This window comes from Rhinolophus ferrumequinum, chromosome 26 (assembly GCF_004115265.2).
Source record: "Rhinolophus ferrumequinum isolate MPI-CBG mRhiFer1 chromosome 26, mRhiFer1_v1.p, whole genome shotgun sequence".
NCBI classification, from domain to species: Eukaryota; Metazoa; Chordata; class Mammalia; order Chiroptera; family Rhinolophidae; genus Rhinolophus; species Rhinolophus ferrumequinum.
In genome coordinates, this window is record NC_046309.1 from 11227552 (window position 1) to 11251797 (window position 24246).

The 24246-nt window shown below is 40.4% G+C and overlaps 1 protein-coding gene across 2 annotated transcripts in view; it reads left to right on the plus strand.

Annotated features, from left to right (window-relative positions):
• The window catches only part of DGKI (diacylglycerol kinase iota), a 382485-nt gene that overhangs the window by 330600 nt on the left and 27639 nt on the right, over window positions 1-24246 (plus strand). For both annotated transcript variants that reach the window (XM_033099050.1, XM_033099049.1), the window contains 2 exons: window positions 4524-4549; window positions 22641-22678. In XM_033099050.1, the coding sequence (XP_032954941.1) occupies window positions 4524-4549; window positions 22641-22678 (64 nt within the window). The remainder of the gene's footprint in view (window positions 1-4523; window positions 4550-22640; window positions 22679-24246) is intronic.

The window sequence follows — 24246 nt, forward strand, 5'->3', positions numbered from 1 at the left end:
AAAACACTTCCACAAAGCAAGCAAATGGATGAATAAATGAATGGATCATTTTTAAATATATTTTAACTGTTATTCTCCTTCTCTTCCTCTTCTTTTCCCAGTGCAGTGGTGACAGTAGAAAAAGCCCTCGGGCTTTCTCTATAAAGCAGTAATTCGAAGAATTGGGGCGAACCTTTGTTCTTTGTCTCTACCGTAGTTTTATAACTATGTCTTGATTGTGGTATTTCTTCTTCAAGTTTCTGTTCACAGAAGGCTCTATTTCCATCCCTTATTCCTTCCTCCCTTTATATCTTCCGTCATCCCTTCCTTTCCTTTTTTTCCATTTCTAAATTTCTCAGACATCTGTTAATTTTTACCTGCTTCATGACGCCATCTTTTTAGTATGTTCCCAGCCTCCATTTGTTTGTCACCAAATTCTTGTCCTGCTTCCTTCTGGGGTGGTTTTGTGTAGATACCACGCTGGTTCCTTTCTTGTTCATTTCTCGTAGTTGCATGGGGTGAGTTGTTTTGGGAACGGTCAGTTTGGGATGGGGAGGGTGGGTTGGTGTGTTTCCGAAATCTTGTCTTTGGTCTGTTGTCTTCAAACTCTTTCTCAGCAGCATTTTATCGGAGTTTGATTCTAGTTCTGACTAGCAGGATGCGGGACTCAGAGTAGAGGGCTTTCTGTCAACGGGTTTTATGGTGTGTGATGCAGCTCATGTCTCTTAAGTTGAATAAGATCGAAAGCCTCTCTCTGTCTCCCTGAAACGTGGTCCAATTTTACTAAACTTAGTAGCTCTCCTTCATATATAATGCCTCCGGTTTGCAGGAATCTTCTAGTTTAGTCAGGACGATGGGTCCTTTGCTGATTCTCGTTCTCTCTGTTATTTCCCATGAATTTCAAAAATAATTGAAGAGCAGAGAAATTAATGTGGGAGTCTGCAATCATAGTCTGTAATGTATCTTCTGCCTTTATTCTTGCTTTTTTTGTAGTCTGCTCTCCAGAGCCTGCCTGTTCCAAAGCACAAATGAGAATGTGCATCCTCTCTGCTTCAGAATTTTGCTCCATTTAGCTGAGAAGGTAAATTACAATCTCAGCAAGGAAGAGGCCCCTCACGCATGCCCTGTATGGCCCCTACCTCTTGTGGCTCTAGTCCTAACTTTTATTACTCTTTTACATTTTAGCAACACTGAGTTCCTTGTATATCTGATAACATATTGTGAAATTTCCTATCTGTCCTCCTTTCACATGCCTATTGCTTCTACCTGGAATTCTCCCCCTTTCTTACTTACCTGCTAAGCTCCTGCTTATCCTGCGAAGCCCAGCTCAGAAGGCTCTTGCTTTCTGAAGCCTTTTTTCTCCCTTTTGGAACAGAGTCGATCTCCCTTTCTTCCATGCTACCTCTCTACTTCATATATATTTTGATCATTACACTTTTTTCATTTAATTATAATCATTTATTTACATATTTTTTTCTCCACTAGATTATGAGTTCCTTGAAACAGTTATCTTGTTCATCTTCGTGTCCTCATCATTTGGCACAGGCCCTGGTCCTTAATAAGGGTCTCAAGTAATAATTATTACTCAGGTTTGAATCAACACAATGTGAAAGATTCAGAGCTGAATAATAATTATTCAGGTTTGATAAAATAGAAAGAAATTTTGAAATGCAAGACATGAGTTTGGTTTTTATTATACTTTGCTGAATTTGAAGTAAATGTAAATAAAAATGAACCAAAAGAAATAAAATAATGCAGCATAAAATATAAGTATTCTATAGACCATAATAAAAGATGAGTGGTGAGGAAAGACGTGGTGAGGAAAAATCCTGGAGTTATTTGAACACTCTTCACAGTTTACGTTGTGAGGGCAGATGCTATCTCCAAGACAAAGGGTATATGGAGGAGAAATAAACATTCTGGGACAAAACACCAGTCTTTCAGGTGCAGTGGGAAGAAGAGGCCTCGAGCTTTCGTGCATCCCTTAGTCGTCAGTTTGAGGGAGATTATCTGTTCCTGGAACTCAACCCTCTGTTTTAAAAATAACTACTTATATTGCTGATTTCACAAGATTTCTTCCCTGCTGAGCTAAGTTCTGTAAAACTTTTTATGCCCATTTCCAGGCGTAATGTATGATGTACATGTCTCGGTTGTATAATTTAGTGACTCGTTACAGTGAAAGGTGAAATAGTGAGTGAGGATTGAAATACTCCATATGTCTTGAAATTCCACAAATCCAGGCGTGTGGGAGACATTCAGCACAGAAACTCAACGTGACTAATCCTCAGAAAACACTCTGAAATCGATAGTTCTTCCCCACCGCCTGGACATACCACAGACTGCATCCCCTTGGGACGTAAACGGAGCCATCTGGAATTTTTCAGATTTAATATTAGTGCTTTGTCTTCACAGAAAGGCAGCAACCCCCCAGCCCTCCACCTGGGACATTGCGTTGTTCATTGGTCTGAGTTTTCCTTTGTCCCTATAACTCTGTGACAAATTAATTGCAAACAATCCAAGACATGTTTTTGCTTAACTTCCCATCAGAAAACATCAGGAGAAAAGAAGTTTCCTTGTTACTGACTCTTTTTATGCCGTGGGCAGCTTCAGAAATGATCTATTATTTCAATATATGTTTTTCTTTCAACTCACCTTCCAATCCCATTGGACCTCTATTCAACACCCCCTGTCTCCTCTTTTATTTCCCTAATTGTTAAGGCAGAGGGTGGGTATCTCCATTGCTGGGTGTATTAGGTGTCTTTTGGCCTTGAGTGTCCCCACACTGTCACCCATCTGGAGCTTCAGGGTCACTCCTGAGGCTCTTCCCTCACAGCTGGCCTAGGTGCTGACAAACTTGTCTTGAAGGTAGTTTGAAGGTGCCGTGATGACTTTTTGAGGAGCTCTGGAATGTGTCTGAGTCTGAACACCGGGGCAGTGGTGCTACAATTTATTCGATTCAACACATTTTAATCAGGGACCCGCTATGTTTTAAGTAAGATATGGTGCTAGTTTTCAAGGAGCTCACAACCTAGGGGGGAAGACCAGTGTGTGAACAGTATGCAATGGGAACTCCAAGGAGAAGGTAGATCAGTTCCTGGAGGCCAGATGGCATTTCTCCAGCAGCTGACTCTGCAGTGATAACTTAGGATGGTGTTAGGTGCCTGCTCACTGCTCCCTGCGTTCGTCTCCCAGATGCCGGTTTTATCTCCACCAAATCTTGGGACTTTCTGTCATTTTCACACACAAAAATTGACTTGAAGAGACCTGTTAAGGTTAAAGGATTAGACACTTCATCACTGATGACACTACTGTGTCTTTATATTAGGTTAGTAATTGCGGTTTTTGCAATTTTTAAACCTTTTACACCGCAGTTACTTTTGCACCAACCTAATGCTTTGCTCTTCCCTCACATAATGGACAAAAATAAAAGTAAAGCAGTATCAGGGATCCCAAACTAGCTAAAATTTTCCTTAAACCACTATGCATCCACTGAATCATTCTTTTCCCAACGTTTGTCATCACATCTCAAAAATTATGATATTCATGGGTAACTTCATTACCAAACTCTTGCATTTACTTTTGGTCACCTCCCTGCTGTGAGTGCCAGGAAGCTGATTGTCTAGAGGGGAAGACTCCTCCCGATTGACATCTCGCTTTTTCCTTCAAGATTCTAACACCTCTGAATCCAGTATTACACGTCTCTCTCTACCCATAAAAGAACGAGTTAGTAGTCAAGATTGTATAGTTCAAGCTTGCGGGGAATTCACCCACATGGTGATGTGTGTTTATATTGTTCAAAGTAACTCAATTAGTAGTCAACTGAGGAAGAAAAAAAGTTTCTGTTGTGAAAGGGATTGATCTGATGTTCCATTGCTATCTGACTATCATAATTAGCACTGAACCCCAAATAGCATGCACAAGTCATTGATTTATACAAGTTCTGTGGGACCCCAATGGTTGCCCTCTTTCCTCTTTCTGATTCTCACAGGTTTAGAGACAAATAGCCTGAAATAGAGGGTTAGTGTCATTCAAATATTAAATACCACAAAGAGTGGAAACAAAAGACCTGCCATTTTTTTTTCAACTCCTTTCTCTTATGTTTTACTGTCCAAGTAGATTTCTTTTTACTATGGACACTCAGTCTAGTACTTATTTAGATCTCTGGCATTTTTTCCTGGAGGCCGGGACTTGGGCACTTAGTGACATTCTGATATCACAGGATTTCATCTATTATTGCATTTCTATGAGTTATCTTTTTTTTGCATGTGTAAAGCCAGATTTAACTAAGTTTGTACAGTCCTGTAACACCATGCAGTAGACATTTTAGTAACATCTGCCACTCAACCAATCCAGGTAAGCTTTGGAAGTTATTGATTGCAATATTCCATGCAACCAACCATTAGGTACACTATCTACTCTACTGAATTTCTATTTAACTGAATTTTGGGGATATAATTTCTCGGAGATTACTCTTGATCATTGTTTTACTTATAATTATCAGTATTATTTACAAAAGATTTATCATGGTTATTATCTCGTTTTAGGTCACCAGTCTCTTCAGAAGATCACGGTAAGAATCTGTCTTACTTGTACTAATTCAGGATTAAAAGTTGAATTCTGGTCCTTGCATTTCATTGTCAGAAGGAAGAATTATTTGAGAAAGTATCTCTAAGGTGTTTACCTTTTTTTTTTTTTAGTGTAAAATATCAAGCACTTTTAAAATCTTAATTCACCGTAGCTAAATTTAATGTCTTTTGTTTCTTCAAATACGTTACAACCATTTTGACTGACAAATATTAAAGTTGAGTATATTCTGCCTGATTGCTGTCCCATCACCAGAAACTTTTTGTGACTTTGGGTGAGCCATGTACCTTCTCTGAATCACAGATTTTTTTCTAAAGGGGGGCTTGTCGTAGATATTCCCAAAAGTCCCTTTCCGTTTGGACATTGGTATTTGCAAAGGGTGTTGGGAGTCTGATATTAAGCTAATTGGTAAGTGCTATGAGTTGTTACCCAGCCTAGGTACAGTCTTTTCATTTTAAGAAACAACTGTTTTATTCAAAGGATAAAATGCATGGTTTTGTGACATCGACCCTTTGCGGTTGTTCATTTATTCAATGAGTCATTCAAAAATGTTCATTAAGTGTCTATCATAGATTAATTATGCTATATAATCACATTATACAAACAAGCTATTGTGGTGTGTGATACAGAATTTTTCCCCTCAAGGAGCTTTATGGGTCTAGTGGGGAAGGGGATGGTGGAATGACATACACCTCCTGCAAAACAAAGTGAAATTCAATGAATCTTATAAAAGAGGGAAAACTAGAACTCTTAAGAGTACTACTGGCTTTCTTCATGAACTCCCTAATTTAGCTAAGCGTACCATTTTCCATTCAGCCAGCCAAGTAAAAGAATATGAAAGCTACTTTAAGCTTCCCTCTTCATCCCTTGTTTCTACCTGGTCACTCTGTTTTTTATATTTCTTTTATCTCTATTCTCTTTTCTATCCCCATTGCTTTAGTTTAGGGCCTCTCCATGTCTTAACTTGGACTTTTAAAAGTGTCTTTTACTGGTAGTCATACGTCTAGATTTCCTTCCTCTAATTCACTGCATACTAAGATAGCACCAAACTGATTGTTCTATAGTAAATATTTACTCCCATTACCTGTAGGATGAAATTGTTTCAACTTTCCAATATGTATTTTCATGTGTAATAGAAAGTCCTAAATGAAGAAATCTTTGTCTTCCTCTACTGCTTATCTCTTCTTTTGTCATCTTTCCCCTTCTATCCATGCTCTATACTTTAGTAACATTACATCTAGACAGTGGACCCCCTAATGATGACCTACTATTGAGTGGTAGTTTGCTTATCGATGTTGGTAGGACTAGTTTTTTTTATGGCATACTTAGAGGTTTTGGGGCTTCCAGACCCAAATGATAAATGGAAAACTTGTGTTTGGTTTTTATTTTGAATTAAGTTTCCCTTAATGACCTTTGTTTGCTTTTGTTTTCTAATCAATAAGAACTTATCCCCCATTCTGAAAACTGGAGGGGACTTCTGAATTACAATTCTTTGGTCCTCTAGGAATTCTTAAGGGGTTATGAGCTGTCAGTGAGCATATGTCAGTGACCCTGGAAGGTGACTACCACCAGAAAGACTTAGTACTAACAGCACTTCAGAATTCATTATTTTAAGAACTGGTTTATGTGATTGGCTGAAGAAACATTATCCAAGTTAGAGGGCTTTTATATATTCATGGCTTCAAAAAATTTTTTGCATGTCCATGCCTCTTAGTGTGATTCTGCAACTTCCAAAAATAATTCAAATATGTAATGTAAAATTATAGTGGTGATTATTCTAATCTTATTTAATTTTTTTCATCATCATCTGGCCCATATTTGGGAAAATATTCTTATCCTTTTCCACTAGCACTTAAAATATGTTTTCTGATGTTAATACATTTTTAAGTGTTCATATTTGGTTTGCATAAAATCTCTTGAATGTCGTATTATTAAGCTTACATTTGTGCATGGTAATAACAATGCGAAATACTGGTGAGAGAGTTAAGAAGTGGCATTTTTGCTTTCTCAAACTTATGAGTAGAAAAATTGAGGCACACTGGGCAAATGGATTGTGAAATTGGAATATAAAGTCCTATGCCTCTTGTCTTTCTATTTTGTTTGCTTTCCACCAATGATTGCATTCTCTCATAACTGGTCATTCTATCTTCAAAACAAACTTCATTCTTGAGGAAATCTAATTTCCCCAAGTCCAATAACCCTGGTATTCTCAATTACCACAGATTATCCTTTCATAGAAAATAGGCTTGAATATTGTGGCTTTGTCGTTTACCTTCTCTTAGTCTCAGTTTCTTACCTGTAAAAAGGGGCTCGTCATGTCTACCCTGCCCACATCATGGGACTGCTGGGAGTTCAAATGGGAAATCAGCCATGAAATCTCTTTCCAATTTGTTAAAAGCACCCCAAACATGATGCTATCCAGGTGTAAGTTTATTGTGATGTTTGCTCAGCATTACATACTGCCTTTGGGAAGTTAAAATATGTGCTGGGGGAAAGGGGAGGTGGTGATGGTGGTGGTGGTGGTGGTGATGGTGGTGGTGGTGATGGTGGTAATGGTGGTGGTGATGGTGGTGATGGTGGTGGTGATGGTGGTGGTGGTGGTGATGGTGGTGTTGGAGAAAAAGTGTTTCCTTCAACATTATTATTAAATATTTTCACTGGAAGGCTTCTTCCATCTGGGTGAGGAGGAGTCAAAGGTTAATTGCGCAGTTTAGCTTATAATGCTAAAATAAAGGTTCAGTTCATGATTAGATGTGCAGTCATGTAGAATTGATGATATGAGGCGTTCGTGAAATATACAATGTTTCTATTTATATAATAGAGGATCAGAGTCATTAGCCAGAATAAAGGCTAAAATTTATTGAGTGCTTATTATGTGGAGACACTGTGCTAAAGTGCTTTAGCTACATTATTTCATTTAATCTTTCGCCAGTAACACTGCAGAGTAGATATTATACTCAATTTTCTCGTTGGGGAAACAGGCGCAGAGTTCTTACATAATTTGCTTAAGATCACACTAGTGATCTAGTACGTAGTCGAATTCATTTTCAAACCCGGTTCTAACACCTGACTCTTGCTCATTTACCCACTATGTCCACAGAAAACAAAAGAAACGATCATGAGCATTAAAGTGAATTGACAGTATTATAGAGAAAAAAAATTTTTCTCGCTAACAAGAGTTTATTTACTACTGTGTCAGTCATTTCTTTTTAATGACAAAACAAAACAGAACAAAAACAACAACTTCTCCCTCCTGCTGGGAAGGATTTGTCCCTGTAGAAAAAATAAATACCAATGTCACATTTTCTCATAATTAGTTAACTGAGTGAACCCGAAGCTTCAGGGAAACCTGCCATGCGCAATCCCAGGGGAGACATTACATTTTAATGGTACATCTGGAAGCTGGAGTCCTACTCCTTGTCAGAAGATAAGCTTGGCAGTGATTGATTGCCCTGTCCTATGAGTTCCCTCTGCATTTAGTGCCTATCACTTCATCATTTAAATTGCTCCTGGAGCCACCTCCAGTGCCCAGGCTGCTTCGCTGGCTCCCAGCTCTCAGAGTCTGTCATCTTAGCCTGCTTATTTTACGGGCTTCCCAGAATGCCTCTGGGCCAGTGCCCTGACAGGAGGCCATCCTCCCACTAATGTCTGTTCACTTTCAAAATAGTTGACTCTCTTGAGAGGAAGTGCCAACAATCTGTATGAGTTTCCCTAAGAAGAATTAAAAGGTATACTCATATTTTTGATCCACTTCTCCTATCCCGATACTTCCTTAATCAAGGAACAAGGATCTAATTTCCTGTCAATAGCACTCATTCTTTAAAAGGTAGAATTCTTGAAAGGTAGCTATTTTCTTAAGGAAAATCACAATGGAAAGACAATTATTATGACCAGGATAATAGAGTTGATTGAGAAAGTTTAATGTTTTTTCTTTTAGTTTCTATAGACTATTAATTAGCAAAATTGGATGAGTAAACATAGCTGATGCTACAGATGGAAACGTCTGCAGATTTTTAATGGCCTTGCTAAGAAGCGCTTTTCATATTGGTCATCACAGTATGCCACTTTGCAATGACTTGGGGTTAATGCAAAGTTGCTAGAGTGTTCTGTTTTGCCCGGTATTCAGTTGCTGACCAGGGAATCCCCCATTGGCTTTTTAATTAGATTCAAGTGTTTTAGTGCTCACTTTTGAGGCTCTTCCTCATCCTGGTTTAGCTCATGTTGCTTTTGTGAATTGTTTCCATTCCCTGCTCAAGGATCCCTCTCCAGAACCCATGTCCCTGGTATCCACTCAGCCATACGGCTGGTATCAGCGCCTCCCATCTCTATGGCAGACCACTTTCATGGTTCTTCCTTCAGGTCCCTCCTCAGTGCTCATTAATTCCCATGCCTTGGAACCACCTCCATAGATTCTAAGGACAAACAATGATGAATTTTCCTGACAACTCAAATGCCCATGAGTTCCCCTTCTCTATTCATTTCCTGGGTTTTTTTTTTTTGAGTGTGTTCCAATTTTTCCCCCATGGGTGGTGTTGCCCTTGTTGAACTATAAACCCCATGAATAGAGATGTTGCCCCATTCTAGGCTATGCCCTGGCACAGAATTGAGTCCCTCTATACAAGTCTCACTGTTACATTTGCTGCAGTACGTAGTGTTGGCAAACAGAAGCTTTCAATGCACGTCTTTGAATTCCATTGTTGCCTCATTAGCATTGTTCCGCATTGTAGAAGGTAGGTTAGTCCTGGTCCTTTTCCAAAGCAATTCACTTACTAATGTGCTGAAAAGATGGCCTTTTATGGTGGTCTCCCTGGGTGCACCCCAAAGACTGTGTGAAAGGAAAGGAATAAATGACAGCATGCTTTTTCTTGGCTCGTCTTCTTTCACAAATCCTAGGAAAACAGACGATCTCTGCTGATTAAAAAACAAAATAAAGCAGAACAAGCAAACAAAACAAAACCAAAACCTCTAGGCTTTCCCAAACCAGGTTCTGTTACTTTATTCAAGTCCTGACTCTACTGTTCTCTCTCATTCCCTTTTATTAACTCTCACTGTTGATTGCAACCATATAAGCCTTTGATCCTTTTGGTTGCTTTGGAATGCTTTGTTGGTGATAATTATCTAATTATCTTTTGAAGCCTTATTATAGATGTGTATGTGTGTGGGTGGGGTGTGCTCTTTACTAAGATTTACCTACAGTTTTGCTTTAGATTGCCTTTGGCCTCAGAGAATACTTAAGTTAAAATCTTTAAAACATTGCAAAATAAGAAAGTAACAGAAAAAAGAGAGGAAGGGAGGAAGGCTAACCTGGTTCGCTTTTAAATGGAATGGAGAGGAGTTCATTAAAAAACATGATGTATCATAAATCTCCTGGCAGTGAAGCTATCGTAGATTTCATTCCTACAGATAAGTCACTTCTGCTACAGATAAGTGCTTAAAAACGGAATTGGAAATACCTGACTTGGTCCCTGTGTAGTCATCTATGGTGGCAGAAATGAAGAATCCAACTGTGCTTGCTTTTTGAAGTTTACTGTGTTTAAGATTTGTTACTATATGGAATGATGTGATCTGGGTTACATTAGAACCCATTTAACCAAGTTGTATTCGGACAATATGTGAGGATAGTTGTTACTCCACTTGTCTGTTTTCTACTTGGCTAGAAACCCTAATATCCAATGGAAACTTTGTCCCCAGTATGTTCCACCTAAGGCTTATTTTAAGGCAAGAACTGATGGCTGGTGGCCCTGAATTGTGATATCGGCCTACGCATCTCTGCATGACCACCAGTTGCAGAATATTAGATTGTGTTGTTACTTGTTCAGTAGCTTCCTAGAAAGTTAGTCCTGGCTCTGTTACTTCCACCTGTGTGTTTCCGTATCTTGGAGGCAGTTTCGGCGGGTGTGTTTTTGTTTGCCCAGGCTGTCGATCAGAGCTACTGAAGCCTGTGCTATCCCGGATAGAGCTGTGAAAATATTCATTCAGTCCAGCTCTTTGCCAGAATACTGAAGTCAACTACATGCTTCCTCATTTTGCCAGCTTTCTATGTCATTCTTCATTTTCTGGGTCCATTTTGGGTGCCTCAAATTTTAGGGTGTGCCTCTCTTCGCTTCATACAACATAACTCCACAGAACACCTAGAAGAGTTCATCACTACAGCACTTCCTTTCCCCAGCACTGCAACTTTGTTTTCTGCACCTTCCTTCATCAGAGCCAGAAAAGTATGCGGCATGGGGACAAACCTAAAACTGCATCTTTCTGGGAAAGACGGGAAATGTTGGGAAGAGAGGACCTCATTTCACCACCTAATGACGCCGTCGCACTATTTGACAGTCTACACAGCCGAAGAAGGAAGGCGGTGTCTCTCGTCAGGCTTTCCCATGCTGGGTTGGCATCTTGGTTTTACTACGTATTAGCCTTGTGCAAATCACTCAACATCACTAAGCCTCAGTTTTTTTCATCCTTATAATGGGGATCATGACAATGACAAGGTACATGTCTAGTAGATTTATCACGAGGATTAAATTAGATCCCATAGATAAAACATTTAGCTCTATACTTAGCACATAGTTTGCTTGCAAATCCGAACAAAAGAAAGGGACAAAGCAGGAGAGTAAAAGTGCAAGAGAGCTGGAGAAGTTGTCAATGTCCAGAAAACAAAATGGGAGTCTATTTTTCTATAAATAGACCGGATAGGTCCTATTTGCATAGACTTAAGAAATTACTCAAGCCTATTGTTTTCTCAGTTTCCTGGAACTAAGCATTTCCTTCAGACTACAGCCCAATAGGCCGAGAATGCCTTGTGTCATTCTGGGTAAATGGTCACAGGAGCAGGGAGAGGAGGGTAGGGCAAGGAAGAAAACCTTGGTCACAGAGAGGGGAGAACCAGGTCCCTGCCCCAACTCTGCGCTTGGCAGGCTGGGTAATCTCGGGCATGTCTGTTCTCTCAGGCCTTGGTCTCTTCATCCAGTGGACTGAGCTGGCTGCGATCTAAGGCCTCTTCTGCTCTCTATCGACTCAGCCCTCTGAGCCAGGAAAGAATACTGGGCAATGAAACACATGAGGGAAAACCCAAAACCATCTGCAATTTTGGAAAGGTATTTTGGAGACACCTATGCGTTGCTCTCTCTGGGGCATGTGTATGGATTCGTGCAAACAAGTGCCAGTCTATTATTTCTGCTTGTGATGACAAACCGCACTGCTATTCCCACACCTCATCATGGACCCACTTTCTGAAAAGAAAGGAAACCAACTTGGCACATGTATAAATGCTTCAGGCCGCTTTCACACTGGTAGCTTTCTTTAACAAGTAACAAAATGCATTACTGTTTCATTATGCAGCTTCCACCTTTTCTCCTGACAAAGCAAAGCCCCATGGCTTATTGAAAAGGAGATTTGTAAGCAGCCGGAATCCTCTCCAGTTTTGCTCAGTCTGGTGACATTTCCAACCCCTCTTTCATCCTAGTAAGTGAAGGCAATTATTTTAGCCATTGCAAAAACAACTTAGAGTGGTGTTTTGCGAGGAAGCACAAAGGTCATTTAAACCATACTGTTTCGGTACCTGTTTGCTGTTTCTCTGACTAGACCCCTTTCTGGGATCTTCCCTGACTAATCCTGTGGGCTTCTTCTTATTCTCAGAAAGCATGCTCCTCCTTGCCAGTCATTTTTCATCAGGCATCTGATTTCCCAGACATCTCCCCATTCTTCTACTGGAGGTGCCCCTCCCCCTAAAAAATGTATACACGTGACTTGTATTCATCTTTTGTTATCGGTATATATTGAGTATTACAATTTCAATACAGGTTTTTCCTTTCTTAAGATGTGTATACATTTTCTGGCACCCTCTGTATATATTTAAGCTCCTTTTGTCTTTGAGGAAGAGGGTGATGGTCTTGGCCCAGGATATATTCTGAAAATGGAGTTGCTGAGTGATTTTCATTGATTTAAGAAAAAAAAAACATCTTTGCTCTCACATCACTCTCTGAATTTTAGAAGATATTCTTTCAGCACCCCCTTTTTCCTCTCTTCCTGACTCACTTCTCCTCCCCCCACCCCCTTTCAGACTTCCTTCCTTTAATGGAGTGAAACTTCTTGTCACTTCTTCCTTTATGCCTCTCTGCTGGCTGGTTTCTCTATAGAAAATTCTCCTCGCATCTTGTCAATGCAAATCTTCCCTTTTTGAACAATTTTTTAAAACTCTCCTAGGAAATCATTCCAACATTACTCTATTTCTTTAGCAATCTACTAAAGAAATCTTTAGGCACTACATGTGGATGTGTACGTGAACACCTGTTACTTTACAGAGATTCTTACTTTTCTTTTCTTCTTAAGATTATATGCGTTCCTAAGAAGAATGGAAGTCAGGCTTCATTTTATTTCTCTTCACAGACTGGACAGTAAAATCTGTTCTGTAATAAATATCATTGAAGATTTACTAATGTACAGAAGCCTATTCTATTTTGTATCTTTTGAGCAAGCTTCAGCACTAACCATTTACTTCATAATTCTTGCTTCTAAGATGTGATACTGCTTAGTCGATTTAGCGTGATGCTACAGTGAAAGTTAAGAGTTATTTTTCATTTCTCTGAAATTAAATGCTTAATTTTCCTATGCTTCCAATTCATTCACCATATGCTGATATCATGGGGAAGAATCAAAATTAATGTTTCACTATAAATTAACTCCAAATACAAATGATCTCGTCTATCTTTATACTTCTAAGTGAGGGCAGCCTCCAGAAATTTGATCTTTATTTTAAATTGTACACTTTGGCTACGTGCGCATTTTCCTGGGGTACTTACTCAAAAGTGACCTTTGCTATATTAACGCCTCCTTGGCTTTCCTTTTTGTTCCAGTGTCGTTTGAGCTAAATCTATTCTTCTCAGTTAAAAATAAGGCTTTCATGGTACAGAGCGGTCAGAGTGCTGCTAGGCAGTGATAAGGTGCTTAATATTAGTGCTTCCTGATGCCCGGAAAACCCATAAACCTGTCATCTCTTTGAGCTGTAGAACACATTTATTTGTCCTTGGATCCTGGCCTGAGACACCATTTCCCATGCACTCTTGATGTTTGGTTAAAACCCATAACCATCCATCCCTTTCAGGCCACGTCAGTTCTGCGTGCAGCTATCACTGAATGAGATCTGAGCACACTTTGTCAACTGAAGTCCCCTTTAGAGGTCCTGAAGGCCACTGCTGAAATCCATCAAATGGATTCAAGAAGACCTATCACAGGAGGCAGGCGGGCTGACCTTGAGGGAACGGATGCAGCCAGAGGCCCTGATGCTTTCTCTAAGATCCTCTGTGGAAGTCCTGAGATGCTGAGGCCAGCAGCATCTCCTCTCCTACTTGTCATCTTCCTTCCACTCATCTGTGAGGCTAACAAGGGCCTTATTTATTAGTTCTTCCACTTCTCTTACCCTCTCAGGATTAGAGCTTTATCATCCAAGAGCCAGGAAAAGCAAAAATAAACAAAGTTCGTCAATCTCAAGGAAATTCTCTCGATATTCTGGGGATGAAGGACTTTTGGAGAACAGTAGATTTTTTTTTTTTTAAATCTCTTATATGGCTGAAGCAGTTTACAATGTACTAAGCATTTTAATAGATATTACTGTATCCAAATGTTAAGAAGGACAGTGTTATGTGTACGGTAATTATTTTGGGTTCGTGAATTTAGTAAGATGTAATCAGGTTAAAACCCTTTACAAATATGAAAAATCCTCCCACTTGGTGGAAGCTTAACATTTATTGAACAAAAATAGTTGATGGGATTCTGTAATATTGATGCTAAAAGTGAATTTGTATTTTTCTAGTTTTAAGGGAATAGTTAGATATTACTTTTGAAGGTGGTGCTATATACCAAAAACGTTGACCTACTACATTCAAAGATGATAATATATCATCACTTGAGAAAATATTAATTTTGAGTTGTATAGATTCTCAAGAAGATATTGTCATGAACCTCTCTGGTCCCACTGTGACTGTTGGCACAAATTTTACACAGCTGGCTAAAAGGAACATACTATGATTGTGGACGAGTGGGAACCCAGTGGGCCCCATGACCTGTGAACTTGTCTTCACTAACACAATGCTCAAAAAATAGCTCTTACCCCATGAAATTGGTTTTAACCCTGATCCAACATTTATTACTGATATTGTAGGGAGTAACATCCATTACTGCTTAGTATATATGGCTCTGATTGACCCACAATATCAACATTTCTGGTCTGTTGAAATAGTTGCAATGGTGTTTCAGTGCATCCAGTAAGCACCGTTAGCTACCAAGAGATTTTAAAACATTGGCAATTCCAAAATTGACTGCCAGGTTTAGCAGGAGCCAGTAAAGTTGGCTTTCTTCCATTCCCTGGAATGTCTTCCTTCATTCCAAGTTCAAAGAGTATTGAGATGGGAGCCAGTGAATCATGAGGCCACAAGTATCAACCAAGTATTTATTAAGTACTTCATGTGTTTCTTGTGCGATAGAGTTTTCGGTGAAAGATGGAGTCTGGATCAAACAAAGAGAAAAAAACACAATAAGAAACCTGGTCCTTGTATGTGGGGCCTAATTGCAGAGATGGGACCTAGACATGTGAAACAATCAGAGAACAATTTCATAACAACAGATAAACAAGTGAGACGTTTTCAGAGAGACATCTGGTCCCTGCACTGTTTATGGCAAATTCCAGTGGTGAACAAGGGAAGTGGAATTGACTGTTTCGGAAGAGAACACGTCCTGGTCCTCTGGCAGCTAGGTGGACTTTTTCTGCCAGGAGGGAACATTGGATGGGGGCTGTTTGTTTTTCCTCCAAACAGGAAACCTCTTCCATGCGAATAGTAGCTTCAAAAGGATTGCTGCAGCAGATGGAAAAAACCCATATACATTCATGCATTCAATTAGCAGGGACTAATTGAATTTGAGGATTAACTTGTCATTAGAGAGAAATAAAACCTATTTACGTCTCCCATCTATGGTTACACACTCTAAGAGAGACTTGGCACAGGTGGTGTTTGAATATTAGAAAAGGGCGCAGCATTTAATGGCCTTTACATGCCACTGATGGATTAACCCCAATGATAATGAGATGATAAGATGATAATAAAATAAGTGAGATGTGTGCTCCGCACTCTCTGCTCCGTATTCCAGCGATGGAGGAGAAGCTGATAGGCAGAGGGTGAGGGAAACGGGACTAGAGTTCAATGAGTCGTTATCCACTCCTCTTTTCTCCACCAGCCAAGCAGTGTCTTCTCTCACATCTGATTATTACTAAACGGAGATTTCGGATTGAGCTTCCCATAGATAAAACTCATTCAATTCTACCTCGTCTCCTCCTTGCCTTTCTCCTTCCTGATCCAAATAGATGGCCCTCCAGATAAGCAGTCATCAGCCTTTTTTATTTTTCTGCTGAGATACTTTTGACATAAAACAGGTGATACTGTCTGCAAAATACACCTCCATACGTAACACAGGTAGCAAAGGCTATAGTGTCAGATCATTTCCCAATGCTCACTGCAAGTCAACACTAGCCCTCTGACTCAAGGCACATCACAGCGCACGCGTATGATGAGACAGGTTGTATTTTACAAAAAGAGCCACAGCATAATCACCCGCCCCACACATGCTTCTTCAATATGACTTGGACACTCTTTCCATCGAGCTATGGGGTCTGTGTCCATTCTCCTCGAATGTGGGCAATCTTGAGACTATAGCAGAAGTGACACTACATGATTTCCAAGGCAAAATGACGTCTGCTGGGCTCTCCTCGGGAAGATTACTTTTGAAAGCCAGCCACCATTTCAAGAGGAAGCCCGAGCAGCCCATGGAAGCCCACGCAAGGAGAACCAAAGCTCCCTGCTGAAGCCAGCACCCAGTTACCAGTCATGTGTGACCACCATGAATGTGGATCACTCAGCGTTCAGTGGAGCTGCCCCAACGGATACCAGGTGGAGCGGACACAAACGTTCTGCCCACAGTGCAGATTTTGAACAAAATAAGTCAATGTTCTGTTTTAAGCCACTGTGTTTTGGAATGGTTTGCTATGCAGCTGTAGAGAACTGATATACATGTGCCTGTCATTATAAGAATAATCTTGAATCTCTTCTATATTAAAAAAAAAACAACTCTCAGAATTTTACCTATTATTCACAAAGAACTTGGCACATATCTCATTATCAATTGTCAAAACCTCCTCTAGGCCTAGATTAAAATGCAGAGGTCTTTAGAAATATTCGATTCCTCCTTTCCCTCACCTCGTCTTGGACTTGTTCAGTACGACTATGTAAAATAATATTAATTACAGTCATTTTCCTGAGCTGCTTCTCATTATGCCTAATTAGCACAATCACAGTGGCTCTCCAGACCATGAAATACGCACTAGATTACTGTTGCTGAGTTGGACGATTACACTAAATTCCATTTTGGGGATCTAAGCCGTCACAGTTTGTTGCTCGTGTACCATGGCTGACTGCCCACAAAGTAGAAAAATTGGACAGAATGCTTCTGCTAAGGAAAAGCTCTGCAGGAATATGTATGTCAGAGAAGAGGGCGTTTGGGCAGCTGTCAGTGCAAGCTCTCCAGTGGCTAAGCAATAAGTAACTTTGAATAAAGGAAAAGTATGAAGACTCCAGTGATGATCAGGTCAAGGGAATTGTGACAACATTTGCTCTGGGTGTGCTCACTCTTCATTGTCTCCTGTGGCGTAAAAAGAGGTGCTCTTAAAGCCATAAATTGACTCGACTTCATTTTGTATGCGATGCATTCATGACATTTTTATTTGGGGTAATTTGTCTTAACCTTTGTCCACCCGGCTTCAAGTTAAACCAAGGAGAAATTGCACGGTGGAAAGAACTCTGGCTTAGGGGTTAGAAACAATAAAAGAAAAGTACATTAAAAGAAATAAAACATAAACAAAAGTCCCTTTGTTTGTAAGCTGGATTCTATCTATCTGTGTGACCTTGGAAAAGTCAAGTCATTTCTCAAGACCCAGTTTCCTAATCTATGAAAGGAGAGGGATAGACAAAGGCCAAATGCGGCTCTGGAATGTGGAATATGACTGCTTCTGAAGGGGTAGCTTTAGGTTGTGATTCTTACTTTGCAAGAAAATATTTAGGAATAAAACGTATGCAGAACTTGACAGAGTCAAATATATGTTTATGATTCTCAGTGAATCAACTGATTTCCCCCCTTTCAGTCTCCTCAAGTCTCTCTTTGCTCAACAGTTTTTGTTTATTATTTTTAATTTGTTTTCCAAATTAAAAAAAATAAAAAAGATTTAGATGACTCCTATCATTAGGAGAAGACAATTAATATAATATTAAATTAAGAATGAAAAGATGACTGGATATGAATGATTACACTTTTTTAATAGATATAAGTGCTCAGACTTGCGACTCTATTTTATACATAATAATGTTATTCCAATTGAGGTATTAAGAATTATAAACATATATGTGGCTTTGCCAAGTTCTATATACTGTTCGTTCTTAAATATTTTCATCTGCAAAGCACGAATCATAAACGTAAACTCTTCTTATGGAAGTAGTCATATGCCAAATTCTAGAACTGTAATTGGCCTTAGTCTAACTTTCTCATTTCATAAATGCAAAATGGTTCTTTCTGTGTATAACGGTATTCAAAACATCAGTATTTCACAGTGTTCTACACAGGCGACTGTAATAGTCAGATTCTCTGTTCCTTGAGTTTATTTTGCAAGGCAGAGTCTCAAAACACCTGATTTTAGCTTCATTTTCCTAATAAGAGAACCGAAGCTTCTTGCCCAAGGTTACAGCTAGTTAATGGTCCTCGTGGGACTTAAACTTAGGCAGTCTGACCCTAGATTCTTTTACAATATATCCCCTCCTACTTTGGACTTCTTGCCAAAATGTCAGTGCCCTGAGAAGACGGTGTTTACTTTGGACAGTTCTGTCCCCAGATCCTTGCACATCGCCTGGCATGGCGGGAGCAGGCGAACCAGCCAGTGTTCCCTGGACTGTTCCCTCCCTATCCCGAATCCAGGTGAAAGCAGCCATTTTTTCTTTCCCTGCACAGATGTCTGAGGACTGTTTGGAATCCAGGCCTCAGGAGGAGAGACTGAGAAGGAAGCCGGTGATTCCTTCCTGGCAGTGCTGACTTCTCAGTTCCAGCTTTCTGTCTTAGGATATTAACTGAACAGCAATTTTTTGGAAGGCATCGATAGCACTGAAGGAAAAACAAATCATTTTCATGGGAACTAATGATTCAACTACCCACGTCTAAAGATGACAAACTTCTCAGTTCTCTATCCCCTTACTTTCCTGTCTCACTACATAAGTTTTTGTGATTTAATTGTCCAAGAAACTTATTATTCATCTACTCCGTAACCTTTACGCCCCTTTAACAATTTGACTTGCTGTGTTTCTTTGAAATGGAGAGCATTGTTTCTTCAGTATGAAGGAGTTTTACGCTCAGAAGGCACGCTCAGAGCTGAAGAAATAATAAGGGATAATACTGGAATCATAACAACTCATTATTTATTTTTAAGTTTGATCTTTCAGAAAGTTATTATCTGGAGTTGAAGACTAATGGATTCAAGCTCTCTTGATGCAGAGGAAATCTTAAACAACATTGTTTGGAGGGAGGGACATTAATCAGGAGAAAGAAGTGGGCTTCGAGCCTAATAATGTTTGCATAATAGCTACCCTTGGGTGTATTGCTTGACTTAAAAATAAATATTCATGCTTTCCATCTCCAGTACAATTGGAAATTATTTGTGGTTATGATTCTGTTTTATGATCATCAACTTGTTCATGGGACTTAAGACTGGCAGGCTGTTGGAAATGAACGAACATAAATCACAATGCTTGTGAATGAGTCTGGAGTAGAAATTAAAAGAGGCTATAATGGGGGCGATCTGGAGGAAATGATCTGGGAGCAGCTCCTAACTCCGTTTCTAGGAGGGGAGGAGCAGAATGCTTAAGGACGTGATACGCTCCCCTAGTTTACTTTTAACTTTTCAATAGCTCGTCATCACCTGCAGGATAAAAATCCAGGTGCCTTCCCTGTACATAAGAGGTGCTCGAGGTGCTCACTGGAGTGGTCCCTGCAACTTTGCAGCACCTCACCTGAGAGCACTCTCCTCTACCCCAGATGCGATAATAGACAGCTCTTTGCAGCTTCCCTCAGACTCCATGACTTTGAACGTTCGTGTTTTTGTTCATATCCTACCTTCATCTTGCAAGGATTTCTAGGCCTTCTTTGCTAATTAATCCCACCTATCATGGAAGAGTTGGCTTAAGCTTTTCCTTCTCCAAGAAACCTTTTTTGAACTCCACAATTTAGGGGATAAAATTTCCCCCCGTTTCCCTCCTTCCCTCCTTCTTTCCTTCCTTCCTTCCTTCCTTCCTCCCTTCCTTCCTTCTTCCCCTCCTCCCTGGTCTTAATTTATTACTTACATGCACCAAATTTTATTACTCAAGTGCTTGAAATGAATGAATTCATGTTTCTCTCTCCTTTATTCTTACATTCTCTCTCTCTCTTTTCCTTTATTTTCTAGGAAAAATTGTAATATGATTTTGAAAACATAGGCTCTATGCTATGTTGAACCTCTGTGTGTGAATTTCAAACTCAGTGTTAACTGCCCTCCTTGGGCAATTTCCCTAACCGTATTTCTTTCTGAATACGGATTTCTACTTTAGTGAAGAGAACATCCTATAGCATAAAAGTCCAAACTGATTTCTTCTCCCAGACCTGCAGTTGCTAATATTTTCTCCTGCCTCTCCCTCTCTGCCCTGTGGTGTAAGGTTTACAGCTTGGAGTTAAGCCCCATCTCGTTGGCTGTTTCGTCTGGACCTCCATCTGATGGGGTCTGTATTGACAGAGAGGTGTCTGCTTGACTTCACACACCAGTTTCCCTATTGCTTGCTCCCTCTGAAGTGTCCGTGTGTCTTTTTCATGTACAGTCCCAAAAGGACGGAAAACCAGCCTTTCTGGTAATATACCTATTTATAAAACTTCTTGTTTTATTCTTACTGCAGAGAGATGAGCAGGACACTGGTTAACTTTATTTTACAAATAAGAAATTGGTTTGAAAATAATCTGTGACTTCTTCACTTGATGTGTCTGGTAAATTCCAGAGATTAGAATCACACTCCAATTCAGTGCCTTTTCACAACACCATAAGCTCGATAAACTACAGAGACTATTTTCTTCTGTTTTCTATCGGCCTCACGGGGCCTCGTAGAGCTCTGCACAGCGAGGTGAAAGAGAGCACTGACAGAGACCTGGAATGGACACAGGGACCTGCATCATGGTGACAGTCGGGCCACTACTGGCTCTGTGCCCCAAGAGAGTCACTTTACTCTGAACCCCAGTGTCTCCACCTATAATATGAAGAGCGAGACACGTGTTTTCTTAGGTTCTTTTGACACATCACATTTTATTAATTCCCTTTCTGTTATTTTTATTTCTCTCTTCTTCTGATTCTTTTCCTCTCTTAGCTTTCTTTTCAAGCAGTTCAACAACTAACTGTTGGGCATTGACAATGTACAAAGCATTGTGCCAAATGTACAAAGCATCTCCAAAGGGAGGTGAAGAGTATTGCTTACAGCTTGTTATGGAAAGGAAACATTCTTCCCTCACTTCCCTGTTCTCCCTTATACCCTATTCTTTCTTCATCCTTCTGCCCCCCATGCTCAAGCAGCCCTCATGTCCACAGGTTTTCAAGGCTTCTGCTTTGGTCAGGGAGGGAGAGGCAGGAGAAAATACCAGCAACGGCAGGTCTGGGAGAACAAATCAATTCGGACTTTTAGGCCACAGGATGTTCTCTTCACTAAAGTAGAAATCCATATTAGGAAAGAAAGAAGGTTAGGGAAATTGCCTGAAGGGGGCAGATAAAAGCTGAGCTGGAGGAAAAGCACTGGGTCCTGGGCCAGGGAACGAGTTCCACATACCCATGATCCTTTGCACTGGTGCCCCATGCCTCCTAGGTGCTCCACAGAAAAGCTTGGGGGGCTCTGCTCAGGGAGACAAGGACTCCAAGTATTTTCATGCACGATACGGTATTTTTGGCTAACTACGTGAGAGACTACTCAAACGATAACAATACAGTGACACTTTGAAAAATAAATTATTTTCTTCTAAACTTCTGTGACATGAAAGCCTGAACTAAATCTATTTGTTGTGTAGTTTTAGAATCTAGGTGTTGATTTTTTGAAAGGAACGATTTCCAGCCGAATGCATATGATCCCTTTCGGAGCCATCGTTGTCATTAGCCACTTAAATTTTCTTTCCCCCTTTGTTCAGTCGTATGTTCTCATTCCTTCTTCTACACCCTCGTGATGTGCACACACACTTCTGTTTCTTCCCCCAAGGCTACATATTCTTACAATCAGTTTAGGTTACCTAAGATTCTTAGAGTTCTTTCCAGAAGAGTCACCAGTGAATTAGATGCTAAACACATTTAATTCAGAACATAATTAAAATACCCTTGTTTCTTCTTCACTGTCTCTGGTCCTCTTCATTTCTGTAGCAGAAGGTATTTATTTATTATTGCAACACACACACACACACACACAAAATGGCTGGTTATTTGTTGAACCACAAGAGGACAAAGTGGAAGGAACGGAAAAGAAGGGAGCAAAACCAATCACGATATGTACCTACTCTGCATCGGTGGATGGGTTAGGAGCATTTATATGACTTAGTAATTCCTTTCAGCAATCCTGTAAGATTTAGGCTTGCTGTTTTACAGATGTGGAAACTGAGGCTCAGAGGGGCTAAATGATTTGCCCAGTGTTCCACAGCTTGTAAGTGTCAGAGTTAGGATTGGAACCCAATCTGTGCTACTCCAAATTTCACCTTCTCTTTGCTGTCCCTGGTCTTGAGGGAGCTCAGGTAGGCTCTAGAATGATCCAGGGGATGGGGTACCTGGGTAGGAAAGGGCTGGAGAGAAAGCCTTAGTCTGTTCTAAGATTCAACCGTTGGCATGCTTCTCCTTCCCTGCCCCCGCCCCAAATGCAGGATATTTCTGCAAAATATGGAGCCAGCCCTTTGTGATAATTTTAATGAGAGGGTCTTCTACTAATGGGACATCTCTCTTTTGTCTTTCACAGCAATTTTGCAGGCAGTAATAGCTGGTGATCTTATGAAGGTAAGATATCTTCCTACCAAAACTTTCGGTGATTCTTTAAGAATTTTAGGTCCACATCATTTCCCACCAAATTTTCATGATCCCATATATCATTATCAAGCCTCTGCCTGTGCTGACTGAGTAGGAAGAGGAGGGATGCTCTTGAGAACTGAACAGAGAGAGTGGGCGGAGTCCTCACAGCATTGCCACGTTTCTGAACCACAAAGGGTCTCTGCAAGAGCACCAAGCAATTTTTCTTGACTCATTAGAACAGCTGCAGGCTCCCAGGACACAATGCCCACAGTGCCTGGAATTCCTGCTCCTAGAAGCTGATATTGGAAGTTGAGAGATTTCTTTGCAGACAGGTCTTACAATGAATGCATCTGTGAGAATTACCTGGACAATACCCAGAGATACGTTCTCCAGGCCAGAGCCTCTGTCTTCCCACATTATTCCAGTTTTGTATTTTGGGGATCACAGTCAATCAAAAGAAGACACTCTGTCTGATCTACCTTGAACCTTTTAATTTGTGCTTATGTTTTCTGGTGAATTTTAGTTCAGAAGGAAGGGAGTCGTCACTGGTACTTCTAGAGGGAATGCAAATCCTGAAGTCAGGCTGCCTAGGGCCAGATCGTGGCTCTGCCACTCACTATATGTGTAACATGGTATAATTATTTAATTCTCTCTGTGCCTCAGTTTCTTCATCTGTAAACTGGAATAGTACTATTGCCCGTCTCTTTGCTTTGGTGTGAGGATTGAATGTGCTCATGCATGAAAAGCTCTTAAAACTGTTCCTATTACATAGAAGGGACTCTAAAATGTTAGCAATTTTATTACTACAAGGTTAGTCTGTGTTTTGTTTGGTTTTTAATAGCTTAACATAGTGGAGATACATATATGCAGCTAAACATAGAGGAGATGCAAATGTATAGTACAGTCGGTGACTGTTCTGAAAGCTGTATTTGCTCGCACGTCCTTTTCAGGCATCGGGACTTATGATTGCCTGGGTATGCCTGTATAACCACACGGCCACAGATCTCTATAATATCAGCAACTGCTCGGGGGCAGAAGCTATGCCTCCCCCATCAGTCTGTAGACCGTGCGCCATTGCAGATCAGGAAACCAAAAACCTTAAAAAAAAAAAGCTGAGAAGCACTGACCTTTATACAACTCCTCTTGAAGCACCTCTGTTGAAGCAGCCGAGAGGCTTCTGTGCTTCATTTTTAACAGAAAACCGATGGTGAGAAAGTTGCCAGCATCTTCATACGCTGTCGTCTTTAGACACAGAATCCTGGAAATGGTGCCCATGCCACGGTCCAGATCATAGTATTACCAGGAGTTGGTACTCGCCAGAGAAGAGGGTTCTCTGAGCAGCACCCCTGTGACTTCAGTGCCGTTTCCCAGCAGTGAGTTAAAGCCATACTATCCTTTACTCCCGGCAAAGCCTTCTGTGAGGTTCTGTGACATAAAGGCACGAGCAAGACCTGATCCCTGTCCCTGCAGAGCTTCTAAGCCAGAACATTTGGTACACCACATCTGAAACCTTTTCATTTTATGTTGTACATGCTTTTAGTCTAGGCAACACAGTT